General features: G+C 37.1%; 2 protein-coding genes across 7 annotated transcripts in view; both read left to right on the top strand.

Annotated features, from left to right (window-relative positions):
* The window catches only part of zgc:172282 (leucine-rich repeat and fibronectin type III domain-containing protein 1-like protein), a 170855-nt gene that overhangs the window by 43155 nt on the left and 100493 nt on the right, over positions 1–27207 (top strand). The window lies entirely within an intron of this gene.
* The window catches only part of LOC122832572, a 3030-nt gene continuing 742 nt past the window's right edge, over positions 24920–27207 (top strand). The window contains exons 1-7 of one of the 5 annotated variants that reach the window (XM_044119460.1): positions 24920–25220; positions 25448–25535; positions 25827–25900; positions 25991–26102; positions 26181–26407; positions 26784–26955; positions 27030–27157. In XM_044119460.1, the coding sequence (XP_043975395.1) occupies positions 26306–26407; positions 26784–26955; positions 27030–27157 (402 nt within the window). In that variant the 5' untranslated portion in view covers positions 24920–25220; positions 25448–25535; positions 25827–25900; positions 25991–26102; positions 26181–26305. Of the gene's footprint in view, positions 25536–25823; positions 25901–25990; positions 26408–26783; positions 26956–27029; positions 27158–27207 lie in introns of all 5 variants that reach the window. The other 4 variants (XM_044119457.1, XM_044119459.1, XM_044119461.1 and 1 more) reach the window with 4 other exon arrangements.

Genomic DNA, 27207 nt, shown 5'->3' with positions numbered 1-27207 from the left:
GGGACTTGGTATGTGGGAGAGGTCTGCGGTGACTCTTAATCATTCTTTCCCATATTCCCCACAGGAAATGTGTTTATAGCTGCTTTTGATATTCAGTCTTTTCATGTGAAGGTGAAGAAGTGCTTCCTCTATCCAGGTGCACATTCATTATTCTCAGTTGAGTAATAATTACTGTTGGATCTACGGTGATTCTGGTGGTTTTGGACTAATTTGTTCTAAACCTAATCCATTCACAAACACCCCGATGTTACACAAGCTACAGAAATAAGAATTTATGTTACTTTGTTGCTTTAACAAACATGCAATAAGAATGTATTTCAAGCAGTCATTAATGGGTACAAATGTTTCTAGCGATGCTAGTTGTCAACCACACAAGGAAAAGAGTTATTACTGACAGCCAGTTTGCATTGATGATTTAATTATACCTCAACAGATCACCCATGTTAAGATGATGAGTCACTAATCTTTTATCCAACTTAGACTTGAGAAGCTATTTCCTTACCAATTAGTCATTCTACAAAAGCTGTAATAATAACAATAATTAAAAAAAAAACCTCAATGGCTTTAGTATAGCTGAAATATTTTATAGTGGATTTAATGAGAATGATATTTTATTTCAGACTCAGGGAAACTGTCACTTTTTCTATCTGTTTTCTAGTTTGATACTTTGCCAGTTGTGATTTTGACTTCCCAGATATTTCAGTCCTCTCTGTTTAACAAATTTGTTATAACTAAAAAATCTTGCTTAAGATAAATACAATGACCAAAATATGTTTAACTCTAATTATCTCAGTTTAATTTATCTCCAGATAGCCAAGATGTCAAGCTACGTCATTATTCATTGGTAAAGATATCAAAAGCCTAATAAGAAATAACAAAGTCCTAGTCTACCTGCAGGCTAATCTTGCATCTTGTTAAATATACAGGCTTTTAAAAAATGTGTAATAATACATAGCATAACTACACATAAAAAATTCTCTAAATAGAATAAGAAAATATCTTATAGGTCTGTTGTTAAACAATAATGTTAGGGCACTGGATTAGCCATCTGTGCTTGCTAAGCCTGAAAAATGAACTGATAAAAGCTTTGGGCACTGAACTTTACTGTGTATCAATAAAAGGTCTCTGGTTCTGATATTGCAGATGTCACAGCAGCAGCCAGAGTAACTGATTGATGTGACCCGCTTAGCCTTGCAAGATGGATTATCATGGGACCAAGATCTTTTAAGCTTTTGAGATCTTGAGAATGCAAATGAAGCATGGATGAAGCGCAGTAAAATTTTGTCAAGTATTTAAGCTATCAGCAGTCTTGCGCACTTGAAAAACTAGTTCGTTTTTTTTGTTTTTTTTTACCCCTTCAGGGGGTCTTTTTGTGGGCTCTAGTGTCCCTTTATACACAAGTAGGCTGACAGGAAGGGGGAATCAGAGGGGGGAAGACATGCGGCAAATGTCGCCGGGTCCGGGAATCGAACCCGCGCAGGCCGCGTCGAGGACTCAAGGCCTCCAAATATGAGTCACGTTATCCCCTACGCCACCACACCACGCCTTGTAAAACTAGTTCTAAATGCAGTCCATAAATGATGTTTATTCTTAGGCACCTAAAAAGTCTCAATGAAATTTACAGACCCGAAATTAACTTGTTGTGGTTATTTTTATATTTTATATATTCTGTCAACTCCTTTTTTTAAAACTGTAGCACCTGAAGACATGTTCCAGTTAGTATATTGATTGCTGTCACATCATGTAAAGTTTTACCATCTGCTTTCTCTGTATCTCGCAGTAAACTGCTCGGCGGGAAAAAAAGGTGTTGACATCAAACTGTTTAGTATGCAACAGAGAGCTGATAAGGTTAAGAGTACATGCAGGGATCGTTTCTCAATAGCCGAGGGTCCAGACCCTCTGTACGAAGAGCGAGGAGCTGTTTGTGTTTTTTTTTTACCAGGGTAGCTCCAACCCGCTGTGCATAGCAGAAATAATTTCAAGGGTAGGATAAAACCATTTCCGAATATAATTGCTATAAAAAAAAATAAAAATCACACCAGAGATAAGCTCACTAATGAGCCCTCATTGTTAAAAAAGAAAACTCACTCATTCTTTCTCGCCAGAACTTGAAGCTTGTCATTGTCTTTATTTCCTAAAATCATTTTTATTGGTAAGGTTTTATTAGGAGTGCATAGCTCTTAACCTCTTACCTTTTTCATCAGTCAGAATACAAGCTGACCATGTTGTACCAATCTGAGAGGCTCAGTGCCTGTTTTAGTTTCAGTTAGATGGCAGAGGACCCAGGTGCAGGGATATTTGATGCACTTCACCCCACCCAGTTCACATTGGGAGGCTGGCTGATTTTTATTTATTTCTTTTTGTTCTGGATAAGGTTCCCTGTGGAGACCCGATGGAGAAAATAAATAGGGACAGCTGAACTCCTCTGTCTTATTTTTGTGAAATCTTAAATCTGTAGCGCACCCTTTCATACACTTTCATTTTTTTTTTTGTCTTTTACAGTATAACCTTAGCTGAATCAGCTTTCTTTCTTTCAGCATTTCCATTTACACCCAAACTTTTGCTCACATTATTCTGTTTTCAGGAATATGTAGCTGAATGACATGACGTATGGAGAGATTATTGATTTATTTTCCACAACACCATCACCTACATTTGTATATCTTGCCAGGTTTAAATTGAACTTGGCTTACTCGATGTGTGTGGCCGTTGCTTTCAAAGATCGCAAAGCTTGCGTGCGTGCGTGTGTGTGTGCGTGTGCGAAAGAGAGAGCTTATGTACAGAGGTGGTGACAGCTTGTCCTAGAGGAATTGAAAGATTTACTGGATCAGATGACAGATACTGTACAACTGCCATAAACCTCCGTATATACACACACAAACACACCCACAAACACAAGATTTCTACCTGACGCTGAAAGGTGTTTACTTTCACACTCATGCAGATACACACCTGGGAGAACACAACTTTCATCCATCTCAACCCCCTCAGTCAACTCTTTTCTCCTCTTTTCATCTTTTCCCTCATTTTCTTCTTCCTCCTCACATGTTTAACTTTTCACTCCTGCTGTTCTCTACTACGTGCAATATTTCTCTTCATCCTCTTTTCTCAGTTCAGTTCATCTCATGAATTTATTTTTTGGTGCATTTCCATAGCAGTGATGGATCCTTTAGCACGTTTTAGCAGTTTGTAAGCATCTTATAATATATTTAAGTTGGAAACCATTGCCGGCAGGAAGAACTATAGTACTTTGGCACAGACGGAGGCATGAGATGGAAAAAAAAAAGAGACAGAAGTAGTAAGAGGCAGAATGGATGGCAGAGATGGGAAAGAAAGCAGCACTCTGGGGATGAGACGCTCTGATGGACGAGAAAGTCAACGCACTCAGCTGAGAGACGGAACATGCAGAAAAAGGGAGAAATGGAAAACAGCAAGAGGGAAAGAGTCCTTTCTGGGATACAGAGGATCTTGAGGTAAAATGTAGGTAGTAATCGAGGATACGTAGATGAATTTTGATTGGACAAATGGTTTCCTTTTTTATTTCAAATTAAGGATATTCGCAAATTTTGATTGCAGGATTTTACAAAAGTGAGACTTTTTAATAAGCTCTTTGTAAGTGGCTAGTTTTTTTGCTTTTCTTAGAAAGTGAACAGCATAGGAACATGAGGATCTACCTGATGCCAGAAAGGGTTGTAGTCATTGTCAGTAAACCATGAGAACAACCATATAACCAGGATGTACACAAGTCTTCAATTGTCAACTGTAATAAAATGCTGGGAAACATTTTTAACATATTGAGTTGTGGTTTCTGAGGCATTTTTTCCCAGTAAGATGCACTTTTTCATGAAGAAATGCAACTCAGATGGAGATTACAGTTTTTTTTTTTTCAATTGGTCAGGCACAATTTTGAAAAATGGGCCCAGTTTTTTGTAACACTTCACACAATGTGCAAATGCTTCAAATAATTAGCACAACACTTTATATTATTTGCTACATTGAACACTTAAATCTACGACTTAATACCTTTGTTTCTTATCAAAATATTCAACACGTCAGATATATATGGTCTGATTTTGTTGGGCTCAATTAAACACACCTGTGTTTATTTAAAAATAATTACAACATTTATACAGAGACTAAAAAAAATAAATCACCAACACTACATAACAGTGGTTGTACAGACCAATGGATTTATTTATTTCTCCTCAAGTCACAGTATTTTGTAATGGCCCAAGTCCAGAAAACAAAGGGGAAAAAAAAGATCACACCAAACATGATCCACATCTCTCTGCCTAGCTAGGTCTGTCCTCGTCAACATCACAGGCTATGTTCTCATTAGCAAGGCGACGTGGGAAGATTTTCCTGGAGTGACGAATCCATGCCTATGTTGATGTCACGTCAACTTAGTCCCTGTTCCAAGCTTCCTCCATGGCCTTGGTGAGCAGCATCTGGACATACGGCATCAGATCATACGTTGTCATGCTGGTAAGAACTCCTTGATGAGGTCTATAAAGGGGTTTTTTGTGGAAGGTGTAGAACTGTAAATTGTGGTTGCTGAATCTAGTTATGGACCTCAGCATAACAACATCATTTTAGACGACAGAATGTCTCAGCTAGTCCCTTTAATATGTGTCTGGTGTAATCTGTTTGTTTGACTGTTTTTTGACAAGGCAGTAACATTATGATTCATTCCAGTGTGAAAGTTATAAAAGATTGTTTCAAATCTCTGTGTAATATTTTTCAAAAAATTTGAAGCTGTTAATGTGTGTATAGTTGTTAAAATCTTTGCTGGTGTTTTGCTCCTTGACTATTAGCTTTTGCTAATCTTAGTGTGTCAGCAATTGTAAAAAATAAAACAAAAACAAATTAGGTCTTACATGTTTGAGCTAGAAAATGACAGGTAGTCCACAGACCAGAATGAATGCTAACTTGTTTGGCAAACCTGAAGCCGTTTGTAAGGATAATGATTGTTTCCACAATATAAGCTGACACATAAGCTGAACATAAATATGTTCCACTTAGTTTTTATTTTATTGCATTTTGAGCCTATTTTACATTTACAAATTACATTGCCTGCTGATATTGCCTCGGATAGTTAGGCGACTTCACAGCAGTCACTCAAATGAAATGATATACCATGCCATACATTTATAGCCACTTTTTAGGAACATTTGTTCAAGTACTTGCTAAAAGGTACAATGAATAAGTCAATCAGACTGCAGTAACCGAATGCATTAGTCAGCTTGGTGCAGGTAAAACTGAGCTTTGTAAAGCAGAGAAAATTTGATTTTAGTGTCTGAACGTGGCGTGGTTGTTGGTGACAGATGTACTTTTCAGAAAAAGGTGCAGAGTACCGAAAGATGAAATTAGCATAGTGAACACACAGATAAATCTGTAGAAACTTTGTGTTGCTATATCAGTATGGCTGAAGAGCTACAGCAAATGCTTTTGACACCTTGTTTAGTCATTAGCGATTCTGCAGGAAAAGGTGTCCAACTTTGTATTCACAAGGTATACCAGATACCTTGTATACCTGACCAGTGAGTTCATGCATCATAGTTAATTTACAAAGTGCTCTAGCAGAGCAGAGGACCTAATCTTGTGACATGTGAATTAGGTATGGCTTAATGTTCCTCTGCTGACTTTTCACAATGCACCTTAGTCTGTTGTAATTATTCATGTACGTCAGATCATGTGGGCAATGTTGGTGTCGATGGTAGGAGTTCATCCTGTAATCAGTCCCTGCCCAGTGTATTGCAGCCTTGTCATTGTGGATGGTTAAGCACTTTTTTAGGTCATGGGAGATTTTGACATACTTTGTTGAAGAAAATTTGGAAATTTCAGTCTATCCTGAAAAAAATCTATCTTCTATACAAAACACTTTCACGTATTTATTTATTTATTTATTTATTTATTTTTGACTCAGGCGGCCTTTATTTGAGAGTAGTTAGACAGGAAAGTGGGTCAAAGGACATCAAGCAGGGAATTGAACCTGCGACGGCCGCATCAAGGACTAAGGCCTTCTTAGTGGGTTGTGCTCTACCCCTGCGCCACCACAGCTGGGGTAGAGCTGGGTCATTTGTGTGTTTGATTTGTTTTTGGTTGTTGTCGAACAATCGTTTCTCTATACAATGTTCTCCAAGATGGTTCCGACTGGAAAACAAAATACACATAAATCCTACATGAGACGAACCGAAGAACACTTTTATGTACCCTTCTGATTTATAAAGTACGAGTCATATCCATATAGCCACAGTTTGGTTTTAAAGCAACATTTAACCAGGATTTTAGACTTCTTTTTTTATCAGAATGTGTTTGGAAGTACACATCCACAACGCATCGCTGCAGTGTCTCTTATTGCTTATGTGAATTATTGTGAAATAGCTCCTCTCTCCCATTAGGGCTCCTGAACAGTGCTTCTCTGTAATAGCTCCTTTCATAAATCCCTCACCAGTCACAGTGTAAAAACCATTAAACATGACAGCAATAAGTAAACAGAGATTTACTCTTAGCTTGGCCCCTGAGAAACTAATGATGATACTACTGAGTAATTGGTGAAAACAACAACAACATTGTGTTACTTGTGAATACATCTTAAAGGTTTAAACACTCTAGACTGTGTAGCCACATTATTATCTCAAGTATTTTTTCTCAATTCACAATAATGATAATAGAGGGGGAAAAGACTGTAAGCAAGCTCAAAAGAAAAACAACAGAAAAGAGGAAAGCAATACAAGTTAGAAGCAGAGAGAGTGAGGATGATCCCACAGGGCATGTGATGAGCAGTGTGCAGTCATAGCAGTAATCGATATCCAGCGGAAACTGATCAGCAAGACCAGGATTTGAGGAATATAAATGAGGGGTTGGAAGGCCTGAGAGCATGAGCTGGGGGTGATTTTCATTTGGATGCTGTTACAGCAAATTTCCCCTCTCGTATTTCCAGTTTCCATGCTTCACTCAGTAGCAACATGTTTTACCATCCTCCTCCTTTTTCATCCATTTTTTTCTAAGTGTTGGATTCCCCCTTCTAGTACAGAGGGAAGTGTGATAGCATTCCTTTTCCTAAGTCTGAGATGCTATGATGCTTTAAATGGGTGGCCTCCAGCACTTAGTAGTTCTACTCAGTGGTTGAGGATGGTAGACAGAGAAGCTCGGTGGGTTTTTATCCTGAGGTTACGTTCAGATGCTCCAGAAGCAGCTGCTATTGAAGCTGTGAAGAATATACAAACTTGCAAAGATAAAAACGTATTGGCAAATATAAATCTCAAGATGACATCAAGCTCTACACAGGCTTGTGCATTTTTGTTGTGGAAAAAATAAATAAGCAAATTATAAATCAGTCATGACCATCATCTGCACCTTTTTTTGTAGTTTTGTAAGACCAGATTTGAATTCCGGAGAATGGATTACAATTTGCAATGTCTCATTCTGATCTAATGTTATCTCCTGCATAAACTACATTGCTTTATCTTCAGGTTACATATGATATAGGAAAAACAGTTAAAGGTGTCAACTTTATTGCATTGCTACGTCAGGCCATCAGACAGCAAAATAGAAAGAGGGAGAAATAAATTAAGAACAAATATAACCATATATAATCCCAAGGACCATGTTTCTACATGGTGTTGTGAATGAACCAGAGTGTCATGCAAGCAGAAAACATAAAATATAAAACCAAACCCAGCCTCTTGAACAGTAAAAGTCCCTGGAATTAAAATTAAAGTTGTGTGTTTTCTTGAGCCGAGGAAGTCACTCATGTTGCATGCTGAACAGAGTCGTGAAAGGGTTTGTGGGTGCTAGTGAGAGGGATGTGTGATGTGCTCTTGAATATGTGAGTGTGTTTTAGCTTTACTTACCTCTTATGGCCCATTTTTCCCTCAAATGGGTTAGGATATACTTATTGTATTCGGTTGGACCTCAGGTTCGGAGGTGGGCTCGTTGAAAAAGAAGACAAAGACTGCAAAGACTTTGCAGTCAATGCAAAGTCTTTGCCAAGACAGGAAGACATACAACAGATAGATCTATATCTATGAATGTGTTAAAGTGTGTGCATGTGTTAAACGTGTTTCCGTTTCATGCACAGCAAACGTAATGTGGGAATTCTGCTTGGCACTATCTTCAACAAAGTCCCTTCTTGTGGAGTTGTTACCTCACCTCTGCTAATTTATGTTTACCGGTTTTAGTGTCTTACTGTCTATTATGAATCTTCTTGTACAGACCATGGATTCTCTTCTTGACCACTTCAACAGAGGATGATTTGAAGTTATTTAACATAATTTATCCATCGTTAGAAATTCAACTCTCTCTCTTATATATATATTAATCTATCTAACAGGTGGAGGATTATCACAGTCATTCTAGGTTGTCTTGGAGCTTTATTTAGTTCATTTTCTCAAAATCTTGGAACATTTAAAAGCAATGTCTATTTGCAGTGTGATTAGATAGCAGTGTCAAATATAAACAGCTCTGTTTTAGGTGTTATCCTTAGACTTTTTTTTTCCTGTAGCTGCAACATATTTCCCGTAGCAGGGATATCTTGTAAAGCTTAAAATACATCACCTACAAGGACAAAGCGATCTTGTAATTCAGCACCAGTCAATACAGTTGTTCAGTAAAAGATAGTGCCACACAGATGTTGCCTTTATGTTGGAAGTCCATTGTGGAGGGATAAGCAAATGTCTTCCTTTCAATCTGACCATTAGAGTAAACAATTCACGCTCACACCTTGCACAGGGAGAGTGTTTTCAGCAGCAGCCTTGTACAATTTCTGTTTTTCTTGTCATTTTCAGTGTTTTATTTTGTGATCAACTACAGCAGCAGGCTAGGTTACATGGATTTGTTTTGTTGCTTCACTACCCAGTGGCCAACCAAGATGTCAGCTGATTAACATGTCCCTGCGTTAATTTGCACCACAGTAGAGCGGGTCTTTTAGTGTCAGCACAGCCAGTCTGTGGCACCCTTTGACATTTAATTTTTTTCCCGTCGGTTGGCCTCGTAGGGAAATTACCTCCGAACAACACTTTAGTGTTTGCCCTGTTGGCAAAAGAAGGTCAGATATGTTTTTTTGCTTTGTTTTTTTTTTTTTTTTCTGGATGTACTCACCATGTTAGAAGAGTTAAAAGCTCTGCTAACATAAAGTAACTTATTCTAGAAGTAACTTATTCTGCAGGTACTCTAGAAGTGATTTATTGTTTTGGTCAGTCGAGTGGTTGCAGAATGTGTCTAATATTGTTCAATATTACTGAATATATGACATTGCTGAATAAATAAGTGTGACAATTTGGGGAAATGACAATGGGCCAGTTTATATAAACGTTAATGCCAATTTGAATCTTTAATAATTCATTTTTCTATAATTGATTTTATCAAAATGTGGACTATTATGATAACCCTGCCTTTTAGTAAGGTTGTCAAATCTAAAATGAATTTTAGGTCAGATTCCCAGTCTGGGTCATTCATTGCACACAGTCACATGCTCTGTTTCTGGCCTTATCTGACAAATGTCAGATAAAACCCCGTCTTGATTCAAAATCTTACAAAATCTAAGCATTAATTTTTAATGCTTTCAAAACACTTGAACTTTGCTTACATGTCTTTCAGTCTTTAAATGAGTGTAGCAGCAGGCAGGAACAAGGAGTTGAGAGTTAGATGATAGATTAGCAATATTACAAGATGGATAACTCGATCTAGCTCCAACAAGCAAAAGGGTTAGGGTCATGGATTGCAGTCATTTTTTTGTAATCAGAGAAGAAGTGTTTGTCGATAAGTCGTTTGCAACTGTTGTTGCAGATTAAATTCATATTATTTGATATTTTCTCTGAATAGATGAGATGGCCTTTGTGTGTGGGTGACAGTGAGTAGGAGGGAGAGAATAGCAGAGGACAGACAAGAGAGATAACCAGAAAGAAAAGATGGGGAATCAAAGATAACACATTGTTTTTGGTCTACTTTTTGTATTAAATGTCATTTCCAAAAAAATGATTAATTCTGGAAACTGCAAAGTAATTGATTCTTTATGATGGCTTAGTGTCAGAGGATATTGCAGTAATCAATACAAGGTTTGGGTACAAGCTGATTAATCCAATTTGAGTTGCTTTTCTATGTGACGAGAAAAAAAGCCCAAGAAGGGTATTGTGTTAAGAATTTTCTTAAAATCTGATTTCATGGAGTCTAATAAGACAGAGAATAAAACATTCTCTCGCGTCAACTAGGACTGTTTCCAACCTCATCTGTAGGAGTTTATGGTGGAAAAATATGTACATAAATAAATGGCACTTCAATGTAATTGTCTAGCAGTATATCTAAGCAGTCTTTTGTAGTTGTGAAATTGCGCACGTGGAAGTTGCAGTGACTATTGAGATTTATTGTGCAGCTCTAAAGTCTTTTGGTATTTTCTTAAACCGTATATTCAGATCCTGGAGGTGGAAACTAAAAGCTTGTGCAATAAAGGCAAAATTTGGTGCATATTATTATTCATTTGCTCTTAAATTTGGGTCCCTGTAATAAATAAATAAATAAATAAATATAAATGACTATGAAAAATAGACAATTGAAAATAAAGCTTGAAAAATCTTTGGACACAGGAAAAAAACATTTTAAATGTTCTTTGACTGTAGACACTGTACATGTTCCCTTTCCACTCCCTCACACAAGAAGGTCATTGCGGTACCCCAGCCTTCAATTATGTAGTAAATAATTATTGGCTATTGTGTAAATAACTGCAAAATAAAACCATTTGATGGTTTAAAATTTTGTAACATAATATACAGCTTTGATGTTTTTGAGATTGGATTGGTTTTGGCACTTCTCAGACCTCTCTGTTGGCTTTAGTCTGAATTTAGTCAGAATTTAGTCTGAATTTTTACCAAATGAAGACTGTAATAGTGTACATTATGAAGGTACAACTCATCTAAAAATAGAATTAATAGGGGCAAGTGTGTCAACTTGGCCCAACACCAAGACGTGTGCTGAGACCGTCAGTATATCTCTTTGCTGAGGAGCTTAAGGTTTAAATCTGAAACTTAAGGACACATCATAAACTAAAAGGTGATTTGATATTATTGTCTTTCTCCTTCAAAGCTGTAAAATACAACTTTATAAATCCGTAGAAGCTTATTATTTTCCAAACAGCAGATGGATGAATTCACAATAGTCTTTTTGTGGTAGTGAGTGAACATATCACACATATGGGTACAAGACAGTCCCAGAGACTGGAAAGAAGGTTGCGTCGTGAATGTATCATGTAAAGCCCATCTATTATTGAACCGGCATGTGGACAGTGTTTGTGTGCAGAAGAGAGTGGACCATGACTCTTGCCTTGAAAAGCTGCTCCATCCCTTACATGCAGCTGTATTCATTCTTGAAAACGCACACACACACACACACACACACACACACACACACACACACACACACGCGCGCATGCAGGAGAAGCTGTGGAGGCTCAGCGGGAGAGCTGACAGCTCGGTTGTCTTTCTAATGATTTTCCTCTTGCTTCCTAGGCTGTACTTGCTTTTTCTCCTTGTTTCCCTCAGCCAGGTGTGGCCTCCACCAACAGTGGTGTTCAGAGTAAATCAGCTGTTTGCAATTCTGTGGTTGAGGCTTAGCCTGTTAAGCGGTTGACACAGACCTTAAAAACACAGTCATTGACTATTCAGCTGAATAGATCTGTGAACGGCTGTGTATCATCAGTGGACTCTAACTCAACAGAATACTTTTTTTTTTTTTTTTTTTTCTGATGCACTTATGCAACAAAAGATGCAGGAAGTTCAGGTCAAATAATAGAAGACACAATGTTTACTTGTCTTACTCTTGGTGCCTATCACTTCCCTAACAGGGCTCAGTAGTGTATTTACTGTGTGTTTAAAATTAAGTGTTGAGTATTTTTCTACATCTTGTGTGCTAGAATTGGCCTGTTTGCAGCTAAATCATGACTAATGCCAATGTTTTTCCATGTGTTTATATGCTTAGTTAGGCTCAGTGCCCTCATTAGAATACTTACCACAAGGTTTCAAAGCTTGTGACATTAGTCCGCCTAATCACAGGTCCCTTGCTATTACAACTAATTTAATATGTAAGCTGACTGCGTAGTTTCAGACATTCTCATGTGGAAACAAGCTCCCTTAAGCTAAAACGCTCACACAGGCCTGACATGTTTGAATCTTAAATGTGCCTGATGTGACAGTTTATTGGGAAAGAATTGTACCCGACATCAAGACAGAGAAAATATTCATGGTTTCTGTCACAAAATATGCATTTGGCAGATTTTACGAGGCTTATGAACATATCCACAGGGCTTGGGAAGAAGAAAAAGAACAGACAAGGGATTATAGAAAGTCTTAAAAATTTCTTTGGACACTGAAATATTTTTTATTAAAGTTAATAGTAGTGCATTCTAATAGTTATTTAAATCTGTCCAAAAATGTTGACAGGCATTACAAGTATCATAGATTTTTTTTTTCTTGCTTTTCCCATAGGGATAGTTATAAACAAGCTGAAAGAAATGGCTTTAATTAGAACACAAATGACAGCTTTCCAATTATGCAATCCAATCAGGCTGTCTTTCTGTAGAGAAGTATTGATCGTGGTAGTACTTGGCCCGAGGAAAGTTTCTCAAGATTAGATTAGCTCCTGTGATTATTGCGGCGATGTTTCAAGGGTCTTATTTGTGTTGCTGATGTAATTTCTCCTGATAAGAACAACGACTAAAGTGGAGGCCCAAAACTCCCCCAAAAAAGTGTTTGGGTTATTGATGTTGGTCTTGATATCCAGCGAATTATAAGATTTAATGGAAAATTGAGACAACAAAGGGCATCCAGGGATCTGCTAGTTTTAATTTAGAGTTCAATTTGCAGCAAATAGATAAAAAACTGCAGCATCAAATGTCAAATGTACCTATTTTAACTTAAAAATATATAGTTTTACATCATTTCAGAACTTTTTTTCTGTGCAGTCCAATGCTTGGTTTTAATAGCATTCTAATGGGTCAATTTTGAAGAGTTTAATTTGAACCTTCCTCACGTTTTTTGTGATATGAGAAAAAAAGCATAATTATTACGAGGCCCTGTGTGCTGCCAGTTTTAGAACAAATTCAGATTGGTTGGAGGAAGCATCGGATCACTTTATTAGGACAGCTTGCTTCACCACAGGCCAGCTGGCATCCAGTCAACACAGTCATACACACAAGTAATCTGTAACACACAGACCCTCTCTCTCTGTGTGTTTCTATCTCATAAACATATCTGAGGCTGCCAACATGGAGGAGCCACTGGTTGCAGGATTAAATTGTCACAATTTGTCAGTGATACAATAAAACGGGAGGCTTGGGGTGGGAGACGAAGAGTGCAAAAAATAAGTGTAAAAAAACCAAGATGAATACAGGGGACAAAGGAGACAACCTAGTTGCAGTAAAAGACGATGTGTGAAAGAAGCCGGAGATGCAGCATCAAAGTGAGGAAAAAGAAAAAGAAAGCACACAAAGGATACAATAGGGCTGAATGTGTGTTTATGACAGCCCAAGAATATTACACACTCCATACGGAAATTACAATATTTATGGGTTCTGTGTGTGCATGCTTTGGATAAAACTTAACAATTTACTCTTTTGAGGATTTAAGAATTTTACATTTCAACTGAGGTACAATTGTTAACCATGGATACCTCCACAACAACAAGCAAACAAAACTCTTGGGTAGACGTCAAGTGTGAGTTGTTAAGCAGCTGGACTGAGAACAGTTTGGTAAATCTATAGATTTGTACTAGTACCACTTTTGAAAGCGTGCCTGTGAGGCAGCTAGGTTTGTATGCAGGTATCCTTAACCTGGGATAATCTTGTTTAATGTTTCACCCGAAGAACAGAAAAGAAACAAAAAATGTGCTTGTCTTCAGGGTGATTTATTGAACATAGTTGATCTGAGCTGGAAACAATAACATCTACAAAGTTTTTGGCCGTGTGCTTAATCCTGATAGTATCTTGATCTGATGAATGGCAGATAATTTTGGAAAAAAGGTATTTTTGTCAAATTCTACAAAGTCTTCTTTCAATTAATGATCATTTTTGAACCAGATATGTTTACATATAATTTATGTTTGGTGTAAAATAAGTGAAGTCAAATCTCTTTTAGGTTTCAGTCCAAGTCAAATCTCAAGTCAAGTGCCAAGTCTCTCATGACTGAAATAAACATTCTGTCTCCAGTGCTGCTTACGATAGTCCCTTTCTGTGGCTTCCCAATTAAAATATTACATCGTTTTATCCTTAGGCTCACATAAATATTTAACAGTTATCTTTTTCACAACATTTAATTCAACATGTTGCTGTGAATTACTTAAAAATAAAGGTATAACATTTACATATAACTATTATAAATCATGTACAAAATATAATTGCTGAATTACCATGCATCGCAAAGAACTGCTAATGTATTTGTAAAGACGTAGTTAACACCTGAAGGTCCCTGCGTTCATATTATGCAGTCATTGCCAAGTTGTGGAGATCCATAACCCTTTTTGAGTTTGTCTTTATATAATTTTAGTTGCATGTTTTTCCAAGCAATGTTCTGTTTACTTCCTATGCCTTTTGTCACACTTGTTTGAGCATCATTGTCCTACTTTGTCCTTGTATTTTGAGTCATTATTATGTTTGTTTGGATTTATGTAGTTTCTGTTCAGAAAACCCATAACTATCTACTCTGCTTTCTCCCCCTTAGCTGTTTTTATTTAGTGAGTGCCTCTCATAGAGTCTAGACTTGAGTTTAGTAAATAAACTCAAGTCTACTAAACTCAAGTGGACTTGAGTTTAGTAAATAAACTCAAGTCTACTTGCTACGAACAGTAAAAGCGCTTAAAGATATCTTATAAGTAACACAAAAAAAGAGACAGAGTAATAACTTGGTTTCTGTTGAACAAAATCTAGAAATGTATTTGTAATGATATTCAGCTAACAGCAAGAGAATAACATACTAGAAGTAAGCAAAATAAATTTAGTTCAAGCCATCATAAAAAAAAAAAAAAACATCTTCAAGCCATCTATGGGTGTTGCTTTGGATTTTACACGAGTTGCATGTGATCATAACACCTTACATGGCCGAGCTTGCCTTGGCACCACCTAACCCCTTGATCTAAAGGCGCCAACTCCTGCCATTGTAAGCCTGTTATCTGATGCAGCATCTGAACAGACTAGTTACATTTCCATCCACCAGCCACTCCACACTCGATGACTCACACTTGAACTATTCCTGCTGAAAGTGGTCACTCGACTGTCTGTGGCTAGTCGCTTGTTGAATCAGTCCACCTTTATGTCTCTAAATGTTAATAGATAAAAACAGTTACAAACAAATGCAACCACAGGGCCTCAGAATAGCAGGATGCTCAAGTTTTAAAAATGTGTCGTGCCATGTTATTTCTGCAGAACAAGCTAACAATGCTGTAAAAAAGTGGTAAAGTAATTGCTGATTGAAATGATGTGGTTAAAATATGGCTGCCATTGGGCTAACACACTGGACAAAAAAAAAAAGAAAAAGAAAAGAGCATGACAATTTTGTGCTCTAGTGAGCTACATGCTATAACTTTTAGAACGAAACTTTTGATCTTCAAATATAGATATTTTTTGGAAACATACAATAAGCTAAAAAGGATTTGAGTTTAGTGAGCAAAGATTAAACTAAAAAGAAATAAATATTCACATATTTTACACAAAGTTGTTCTTTCTGATGTCTCACTGGAATTGTATTAACTGAGCAACAAACACACAGAGGGATCACTTAAATTACTGTTAACAAGAAAATGACTTAAATCTGACTTTTTTTTTTTTCCTGATAACAATTTATTATATAAAATCTGGTAAAGAAACAGCTTTTTGGTCTGTTCATTAATGTACCTAAACTAATCCCGCTGCATACAAAATAAAATCTTTACCAAATAAAACTTTATTGCCAACACAGTCAGATCTGTTGGAACCCACATGAGAATTTGCACATGTGATCTATAAACACATTCTGCATGTGTTATCAGATTAGTTGTGCCAGCAACAAAGAAATCACAATAAAATTCTGGTTGAAATAAAATTCTAAAAATACTGGGCTGCCATCATCTTGTTTTATTTCTTTGTGTGCAATGGTAAAATGTGTTGGGAATTGTGACGCCGTATCATCTTGTTGACACTATGGTGAGCCATGTTGGGAATTTCCACTTTATGGGAACAGCTGTGCCCTTTACCGTCAGTCTCCATCTTCGTTGTAAACAAACTCTTTTTTGAGACAGAGAAGCCAAAAGGCCTGGAAAAAAAATGCTATGTAAAAAAAAAAGCACATTGACAGACAGAAACAAGCTGAGGTGCCGATAACACTTCAACAACAGGAACATACCCAGGCTTTATGTAATGGACAGATAGACAAATATGTAGTGAGGGACACACACACACACACACACAGCCAAAGATACACACTGACAGACACCGTGAAACACAATTAGTTGCTCCTGTGAGGTAGAGGTCTGCAGAGGATTGTATAAATGAGTTTTGGATCATGTTACTACAAAGCAAACTGTGTGATTCCCTGACATAAAGACATAATGGCACCACTGAGTAGCATCCACTTGAGTTGACCATAAAACCAGGAAGGTGCAATGACCTTGAAACGATACATTACTAAATATTTTCGAAAAAGAACTAAGCCTCTATGGTATAAGCAAACAGACAGTCCCTTGCAAAAGTGTTTCTAGCCTTTTTATTTTGCTTTACTTTGCCACATTACAGTAAATTTTTATGTAATCAACAACAAAAAGTAGCATACTGCAGTGATAAAAGATAAAAGGTTTTATACTAAAAGTGCTGAAGTATGTGTATTTGGTCTGTTTTAATTAGGTACTACCAAATAAAATCAGTTTTCTGAAATCGCCTAATCCTGGTAGATAGATTCCACACATCTATAATTTTATCTCAGTAAAAGCAAGAGCACTGATTAAGTACTCTTGCCTTATATTAAAGCATGAATTATTTATTAAGAAATGTGTCTTGTTTTTCTTCCTTAAAATGTAAAATCCCAGTAAAATAAAAGTTAAAACTCTGAAAACAGATAATGAAGACCAGGCAGCCTTTTAAAAATATTACTAAACATTCTATTACTCTTGCAGTATGAAGGAATTAAAATACAAAAAAATCAACATACAAAAAAGATAGCCTAATAATAACCTTCAGACATTACATACATTTTTTAGTAAACTTTAGTTTTAGATTCACGTTTCAGAAATCTTTCTCTATAATATATGAATTCACTACCAGGCTGTGTTAAATAATACCGCTTACTGCTGGTCACACTTTGAAGCACTTTTCATTTTCTGCCCTTATTCTTGAGAGTTTATCTGTCTGTGCTCATTCCATCTCAGAGGATAGCTCTGAGTAGACTGTAAAGTAATTTAAACTTCTCTTCTTGGATATTTAGCCGAGCCTCAGGGGTAGTGAACAGAGCGCAGTAGGTGGTGGTCTAATGCTGAAAAGAAACAGCTCTCAAGAACTTTCTCATGGGTCTTCCGTTTAACTTGTACAGCATTTAAAAACAGAAAGGGCAAAGCTCTAAAGTTGTATGTGATGTCCAGGTGCTCAGTGGTACATATTGGTGTTTAATTGTTGAGCAAGTCAAACTGAGAAGATGTTGAGGAACAGGCAGCTGAACTAAATGTTGGATTACGCAAAACTCCCAAGCAGCAGTTTCATCTGTCTCATGAGAACAAAGGACTTCCTGGATCACACTTAGCTGTGAATCAAGTATAATACCAGTCATATTATCAGTGAGTCACATATAAACTGAGAAGGATCATTCTGAAATTGTAGCGTTTGTCTAGAATTTCAGCAAATGAAATGCAGCGTGTTACCAAAAACATTAAAGTGTCTTTTTTGATGCCCCCCATTAGCAAAAATGGTGAGAATGTTCAGCAAAAACTGTTATCAGATATTAAATTATGTGGGTATAAAAATCCAGTGTCAGAACATTTCTATTAATGACTTCTGACTGTTTTACACTTCCTATTTATTCATCCCATTGCCTGACTTCATGATAAAGCAATTAACAACTGTTTACCTACTGCAAATAAATACTAAGATTACAAATCACTTATTATTGTAAGAACATGTGTTCTCTGTACTATTTTTCTGTACTGGAGAGTAAAGCTGGAGGCGATTTAAGTCAAGTATTATTTGAGTTATCTTTTGCTGAATAAAGGATCAATTAAAACAGCAATCAAATTTAGTGGTCTGTTTTGCACAGGCACGTGTCTACAAAGAAGTAATTTTTTGTCGTAGATGAATGAAAGTCTTTCATTGAACTCCATCTAACACATGTACCATCCTCAGAGGTGTTGCGCAAGTGTTCTTGTGTAAATGCGTCATGAACGATTTTCCAGATAAATCCTCATCATGTGTGCTTATCACAACATTAAATGAAAGCCGTGGTGAATGCACCTTGTAAAAAGGGGGATCTACATGTCGTGCTGGAAAGCATTCAGCGAATTAATTAAAAGTTGAAAGGGGCGCAGAGAGACTCTGCCAGGGGAAGAAGTAGCAACAGAGAGGGGCTTTCTGTTGGATAGAGACATTCCACAGAGTATAATAGAACTATAACTAACAGGTAGATAGCATTTACCAGACACACTCTGTCTGCCTGTGAAGGACAAACTATCAATAAATCTAGCAATTTATGCATTTGCTAGACAATACCTTACAATTTTCCAAAAGTATTCAGGTGGTTTTGATCTGCCTGTTCCAACATCTTTTCAAACTTGATCAAATATTGCCGTAGGGGAAGCAAAAAGGCGAGGTGCAGAAGCAGAATGTGAGCGGACCTGCTTTAAAAAGGAGGCGGTGAGGAGACAGACGGTGGAACACCAGACATGAGATGAAACAGTGGAAGACCAATTGTGCCTATTAAATCGCACAGTAATGAGGTCTGGGGGAAGTCAAGTGTTTAGGAATAGACCACAGGATACATGGCATGTCTCGGTGACCATGGCTCACTGCAGTGGTGTCTGGGTGTGTGTGTGCGCACCTGGACCGAGGAACTGTTTTATTAGGGAGGGTTGATTGGATCATTTTGAATGTTTAGATCTGTCAGCGCCCTCATTATCACTGCAGAGGCTCAGATACATACGTTGGCATGAGAAGGATAAACAGATAAAAGAGTGAGCAGTGACCATCGCACCGTGGAGGTTGAAAATGAGGAGAGAGAGGTGGGGGAGGGAAGGAGGAAATGGGAGACAGAGAAAAAGGTGGGAGGAGGGATAAATGAACCTCCCTTCCTCTATCCTTTCTGATAGAGAGGGAAGAATGAAGCATTGAAGGCAGAGTAATCAGGTCCTTGAAGTTCTTTGAAATAAAGTGACCTTTAGTTAATTATCATTAGTTATTTAATGCTAGGTATGTGTAATCATTTTGTTGATGTAGAACATTTACTTTGAAATTAATTCTAGGAATATGGGATGGATTACATTGTCTGGAATGACATATTAGATCATCTAATGATTTAATGTTTTTTCCCTGAACAAACATAAGCTGCAAATTTAAAAGCAAAATAGGATTTTAGATTACAGTTTTGACATTCTAACTTGTTAGTGGATCTGTATAAATGTTCAGGACTTCTTTTAAATAAAACACCCTACAATATATCAGAACTAAACTGACACTTGAGTTGCTTATATTTTCCCTTTATATAGAACAACGGGTTTTTTGTCCCACAGTGTGTGTAGGACATCCTAAATATGCTGAGTTATTTTAGAATATATTCACACCAGCCCAGTTTAGTCCACTTTGATCAAACTCTTGTTCATTTACCTAAAATGTCCAGTCCATTTGGGGAGATGTGAATGCATAATCACATTCTGATGTGAACTCTGGTCCACCTGAAAAAGTAGGTCTCGGCTCGGTTGACATAAACTCTGACCCGGTTCAAATGCATATATGAGACCAGAGAAATCCTACAACCGCTCCAATCTGATGCCATTACAGTTTTGTTTAGATTTTATAAAGAAGAAAGTTGCACTCATTTCTTCCACCACAGGCGAGGGGTGGAACAAGTTTTTCAAAGGATTTGGTTTGTTTCATAGAGTGCAGTGTGAAAGCAAACCAGCAGAAAACAAGAATTGCCATTTGGTCTACACTGAGTCTACTGAACTATCAGATGTGAAACCACATTAGTAGCCTTAGCAAAGCTGTAGTAGCCTCTACTAAGTGTTACTTAGTAAAAGCTACTAAGGTGCACTCGTGTTCTGAAAAGGTTTCACCTAAAATGTGATTAGCTTCATCACCTGTTTCCAGTTATATGAGTCAATACACAGAGCATTTAATGTCACCCTACTCTAATAAATAATTAGTAATTTCCTCAAAACTTTGTGCATCTAGTAAATATGTTGTTAAAAATGTTCATACTTTACAGACTATCGCATCGTGCTGGTTAAGGCTACCATGTGCTTTTGCGATGTATGGAAAACAGAAATTAGTTATGATTTGCTTATCATAAAGGCTTAATATGTCAATTATGATATGAACAATTTAACAAGACTTATTAAAATAGTTTTTTTGTTTTGTTTCAGGATTTAAAGGATTCAAATGTGCATAACCCCTGAGGAATTCAAGGCAGAAGGTTATTGTACACAAATGAAATTTACCCAGTAATATTGCTGGTTACAATAGAATTGAAATATAAGCTGAGTTTTTAAAGGGTATCTTGATGAAACAAAGAAGAGATAAGAGAACAATAACATATGCTCAACTTTTTGTAAGTTTTTGCAAGCAAGGATGGGATAAGAAACAACATACTTGAAAATGCAGGAGACAGTAAAAGAGTGATGGATCTAGTGAGAAGAGGAAAGACAGGCTGTGTTATTGTGTGGGAGGTGAAGAGAAAGCATAGAGAGGTCAGTGTTAACTGCTACGGTCTGGCTTTCTTTCTGAGACCTATCACAACAAATAACTCACTCTGACGGCACACACACACTCACACACTGCCTCCCTGGTGGGGTGGGCAGCGTAGACAGAGAAAAATAGTGGGGTTGTAAGTGGTTTGGAGATAAAGGGGATGAAGAAATAGTTTAAAATGAGTGGAACTGGAACAAGATCAGGATTATCACCATTGCCAACTCTTCCATGTAAACTCAGAAACCCATTGCCAAAGCAGAAAGTTTGATACTGAGTGGTATTTCTATTGAGTTGGATAATCAAAGCTTGTTTCAAGTAGATGTTGCCACGTAATGAAATGCAAGAGGTCAATGTTATTTTTGACAGCAAGTGCTTTAAATATTTAGAATGGATTCAATGGAGAGCAAGCGTTTTCCAAAGTCCGAAACACAGGAGAAATGTACTAATCTTTGTTGCCACAAAGATACGTCCTAATATTATTCAGAGCACAAAGGAGCTTGGTGGCCTGCTGTGAATGGTGAAGGTAAGCTAATACACTGGGAAAGAGAAGAGAACAGACTGAGATAGATAAGCTGTTGGAAGGGCGATGTGCCACAGGTGAGTGAATTCAGCAATCACTTCATGGTTAGACAGCCACGCCTAGGGAGAGGCAGAGACAGACTGTAGAAAAAATAAACAGGAAACAGGGGAAAGGGAAAATACACACAGCAGGCCGGAGAAGCACAATCAAAATGACTTATGTTAACCTAGAATGACATCATCAGGAGTTATTTCTTGTTAAAGTTTTCTCAGAGAGCACAAATTAAAGTAAGTTGTCAGAATTTGTGTTAACAGAATAATTCTTAAGTGAGAGAATTCCTCTTTATTTCATTTTCTAGCCATAAAATGGCAAAGTAATCAAGGCTAATTGGGACAATAACAAATCAAATGCAGATGATCTGAAAACTGCTTGCAGTTAGCGAAAAACAAAAAATACAAAATAAAAAAAACTTATTTTCTACAAGGTCACTTACTGATTATAATCATGAGAAATTTCTGACTTTTTATTGGTTAAGTGGTGATTCTAAATTGATATTGGGAGTTTGGATCTGCTTCCTTGTTCTGCATTCTGTGTTAAAATTATTGTGGGACAAATTAAAATAATCCCCCTTTTGCTTAATCCCCAAATAAGGTAAAATGAATACCGTAGATGTATGTGCAAATTAAAACTTTGCTCACAGCCCACCTTTTGGCTACAAATGACCCAAATGGCTTTTGTTAATTTGATTTTAGCAGATTCAGATTTGTCTTTATTAAGTAAAGCAAAGAAAGAAATATTTTTTTTCTGCATCCCTTCTATGAGCAGGCATTAATTATTTATATTAGAAGTAGAGGAATGCTATGCTTCTGCTTCTGTGTGGAAAACCAACACTATGCAACATAGTTTCATTATTTATTTATTTTTTTAGAAAAAGACAAAATTACTGTGGAGCTGGCATTTTAAATTTCCATTTGATGTCAAACTCCAAACCTCAGTGGGCGGTGTGCTGCACTTTTTTAGATGTGTTCCTTGTCCAACCAGTATCGTTGTGATACTGGTTTTATAAAGTCTTGCCAATTACCTAATTATTTTATTCAGGTGTGCAGACACAGAGACACCTGAATGTTGCAGAACACTAGCCTTACAGAACCGGAGGTTGACATGTGTGCCCTGGAGGAAGAAGATCATTACCTTAACTTTAAGATTTTCGAAAAGCTGCCAGTATTTCCAAATCCAGCAATTTCCATGATAGACAGTCTTAATCTCCCTCTGTGCCTTCCAGATTGAGCGGACTCCAGGCATGTCTCACCATGTCAAAGTTTCCTTTTTGATAACTTCTCACATATTTATACTTTCTCTGACTTTATTTCGAATAATAGTGATACTGAAAGCAGTGTCTTTTCAGTCGCAGACTTAAAAAAAAAGGTATTTAGAAATTTCCTGCAATTACATTGTTAGTATTGTTTGACAAAAGAACAACTTAATTGTTCAGAGGTTTTGTAATTAACATATGTCATTTAATTTTTAAGTAGGTAAAAATTCTCTGTTTTGTAAAAAAATCTTCAGTGGAGTTACTTACACCAACTAACTAATCACAGAAATGTTTGAATTATCCGGGATCTTGTATCCCTATAGAATATTCTGGTGCATAAAAATTTTATTGAATTATTTTTAAATTTTTTTTTTTCTTATTTGGCTTGGAACAGCCTGTTTCTTTATCATAATAAACAATTGATAAAAAAACAAACAACAAAAAAAACAAAAAACAATTGCCAGCCATCTGCCATCTAGCTTTAAGGTGCTGCATCTCTATTTTTAAAGGTAAGTGGATTTGATGTTGAGTGTAAAATGAGGAGGGAATGAGAAGGAAAGTGAGTAAAGAATCAGCTGTCAGTCACCATCTGTCATGTGGAAGCTGATGTGCAGACTGGACAGTGATTATATTCTTAATCATCAACTAGCTGCACACGCAGACAAACACATTAAACACTCCTGTGTAAATGAGTTTGCAGGCATATCTCTGTTGGGAATGTTACTCTAGGCTTCGTTTGATAATTACCAGCAAATTAAAACTATATTTGGCTTACATAATAGTCACATGTGATTGAGACTTACAAATCTTAATTTGTGTCTCGTATTTAATTGTCATTACAAGTTCAAATGCACGTTTGGGAAGAATATTTGGAATATTAAGTTTTGCTTCTCTCATTCTGTCTGACATACAGGCATTCGTCTTGATTGACACAGAACTCCCCACAGACAGACAGATGTGGTGGGAATTTATAAGCCAACTCTGTTTACCAACTCCCCTCTCCAGTATGTCTACTTCAGATTTCTCAGTTTCCATTTGCCCTGTTTTTTTTCCCTTTATCTCTGCTCCTTTCTTAAAAGCAAATTAAAATTCAGTTTTAATGTTTTTCCCAACTCTTTCTGCATTTGCAACACAACTGCTGATAGCTAAGTTTAATTCATTGAATAAAATATTTCATGTTAGTTATGAAAATAAAATGAGTTGTAATTTTAAAACACCTTTTGCATAATAATGTGAATTGTTCCAGCTGTTGAGCTCTTTTCAAGTTGTTGTTTTTTTGTTTGTTTGTTTTGTTGTACTAGTGCCTATGTTTGAAGCAGCATAGGAACTGGTATATGCTGGTAAAAAATAAAATATATGATTTTATTTAATTACAAAATTATTTTCAGTCAACAGAAAGTTACTCAGTTTGTGCTGGTGTCTTCAGTAAGGGGTATGTAAAACATAACAGACCACCCTGTGCCTTGGCTTTAAACAAAAAAAATATGTTTTACAGCAAGCAAAACTGAATTCTGACATGGAATGAAAAATAGGATAACATTAAACAATACATATCAGTGAAATGAGGGCGACATTATCAACAGGGTCATAACAGCTTCGAAATGATGCATCTGTGATACGCGAGGGTGGATTTGTGTGTCAACTAAGCTCACCTAATGTACCATGTTGTCTTCTCTACTAACATGAGGAATAAATGTTGGTGATATGTGGTTATTTCTCATCAAGTGGTGTGTTTAGACAGATTCATCCTTTCCTCTTTTCTAATCTCTAATCCACTGCACAGCTGGGGCTTTGGGTGCGTGTTTGTTTCCGTGTGGCTTTTTTAAACCTCTTGCATGTTTGTGTGCACTTTGTTTGACCTCTTTAGGGATTTTTCCAGTATAATTAATGAAGTTGAGTCAAAGGAGTCCTCACTGTCACAAAAACCCAGCCTTAATGAGACTAAACATTTTTTTCTGGGGTTAAGGATGAAGTTGTGAGATCCAATTTGAATTGTACCCACAATGGTAATAATTAAAATGTTAATGGGTTGCTGTTGGCTCTACAGAATAAATGGAGGTCAAATTGTTGTCTTTTTAAGGACAGCTGTCCTTATAGCCACATTTGTCACTTAGCACATTTACATGGACACATGCAAATGTGACCAAAGTGACCAGAATCAATCAATGGCAGATCAGAATGCATACACAGTAAAAAATGTGGTGTTAATATTTCAGTGTTAACCTAATTTAATCTAAATAGAGTATTTTTAACTATATGGAGTGTAAATCGCCTCTGACATCGGAGTTAAAAGTCAGAGTAAAATGCTACATTCACGCAGTGAAACTTTTGACTCTGCCAAGTGTCAATAACGCGCCACGGTAAAGATTTTTGGCAACCGCGAAGAGGAGGAAGAGGAAGAAAGAAGACGAAGCACCAGTTTTTTGAAGTTCGTGAGGCGGCTATTTCCATTTTGGATTCTGAACGAACGGAGTTTTGCTACAGAAAAGGTAAGTAACTTTTAACAATCTGGTGTTGGTAACGTATTTTGATATTAATTGTGATGAAGAACGATAATATAGCTTCTGTTGCTATCCACTAAATATGTTCGCAACTATTATGCGGGAGTACTAGAGTAGCAAATGGTTTTGGCACCATGACTTGGTTTGTTAGTGGTGAAAAACTCCTCAATGTCTCCTCATTTTTGTTCCCGTTTTATTCCATTGTTCACATTCAGGGTAGCGGGAGAAAGCCGAGGGATAGCCCTATGCTAGACAAGTTGTCCACCTCGAAATATTAGCTGTTTTCTTCCGAAGGCTTTCAAGGTAAGAATACTTAACTGTTATAAATTTTAATAGTATTAATCACTTTGCCTTTTGCCAAAGGCCCAGATTCCGTGGGTACTTCGGGGTCGTAGCACCCACCGAGTCATGTTAGCATGGTTAGCATCATGGATGTAGCAGCTAATAGGCGCCATATTGCTTGTATTGATTATGTTCAAGTGTATCGGGAATATAAACTCAGTTTTCAAATGGCATTATCTTTGAATCATATTTATTAACTATTAAACTATGTCTTGCATGGTTGTTTATTTTTGTTATTCTTTTTTCCAGCAGAAAAGTGTCAGAGTGATGTATGCTCAGGGGATCTTTGCCCTATTTCCCTATCTGGAGGACCAAAACATGGATATGTGAGTAAAACGGTTTTAGCAACATTAAGCATATATATTTACCTTCAAAGATGTTTATGGAATGGTAAGTCTGCTTGTATTTATTGACAGGAGCATTACTATGATCCAGAGAGCGGTTCAGGATACCTTGCTTGGCGTTTAAAGACTATTCAAAGAAAAACTGCAGAGGAAAGGGGTGCCTCAGGTAGCAAATCTCCCAAAAGTAAGTTTTCTCAATATTGAGTATATATGTAAAGTAATGTAAAATCTGTGGCTGGGAGTTAGAAACTTTCTTTTTAAGGTGGTGGACCAGGCCATGGTCAATCCAGGGTTTTCACTGCTGACAAAGTGCTGTCAGATGAGGAAGTGGAAGCAGCTATTGCTGTTTTGAAACACTCTGCTGATGATGACACTGTCCGTGAGAAGATGAAGGCTACCTTCCATTACCGTCATTCAATGGTCAATGATGAAAAGAAAGCAGCAGATGTCTTCTCTGTCTTTCCAAGATTTCTGGAGACACCAGGACTGGTAAGACAGTTTTATCTCTTACACTACTAAAATACTTAGTGGCAACAGTCATAGGAGTTTGTCCTGTAACTTGTGTATCACCAGTTTGAACCCCAACTCTTTCTAAATTGTTATGTCCTTGGGAAAGACACTTGACCTGCCTTGCCTGCTGGTGGTGTTCAGAAGGCTTGGTGGCACAAGCCCATGGCAGCATTGCTTATGTCAGTCTTCCCTTGTGCAACTGTGGCTACAATGTAGCTCACCACCATCAGCATGTAAATGACTAAATGTGGTGTAAATCACTTTGGAGTCTTCTGGACTTCATAAAGCACTGTGCAAGTACAGGCCATTTACTGTCTTATTACTGTGTGAAATTCTTTTTTTTTATGCATTTCAGATAGAACAAGATTTCAGACTCCTGTTTGGCGAAGGCACTGCCGATAAAGTTTTGGAGAAGTGGCCCACCAGTCTCAAATCCAAGGTTATAAAGGAAAGCCATGGCCTGGTACCCACCACTGAGCTTTTGGATTTATTGCGGAATGCAGAGTTGGCTGCTGAAGCTGAGAACGGTATGTTGGTCTTCTAGGTAATTATGACAAATTCATATGTTTGATGATAGTAACATGAAGCTGTTGGTCTATAGGTTGGGATAGTGACATGTCTGCTATTTTGCTTCTGCTGCATCTGCTACCACCATCTGCACAAGGACGAAAGAGGCCGGGTAAGATGTCTGCATCTCAAGCAGTGGATCACCTCATCAGATTTCTAAAGGTACTGCTTAACAGTTGCTTAAAGATAAAAAAAAAAGCAGAATTCAGTCT

This window comes from Gambusia affinis, linkage group LG06 (genome assembly GCF_019740435.1).
Source record: "Gambusia affinis linkage group LG06, SWU_Gaff_1.0, whole genome shotgun sequence".
Classification (NCBI taxonomy): Eukaryota; Metazoa; Chordata; class Actinopteri; order Cyprinodontiformes; family Poeciliidae; genus Gambusia; species Gambusia affinis.
Note: the sequence above shows the minus strand (reverse complement) of the source record. Positions and strands in the feature narration are given on the sequence as shown.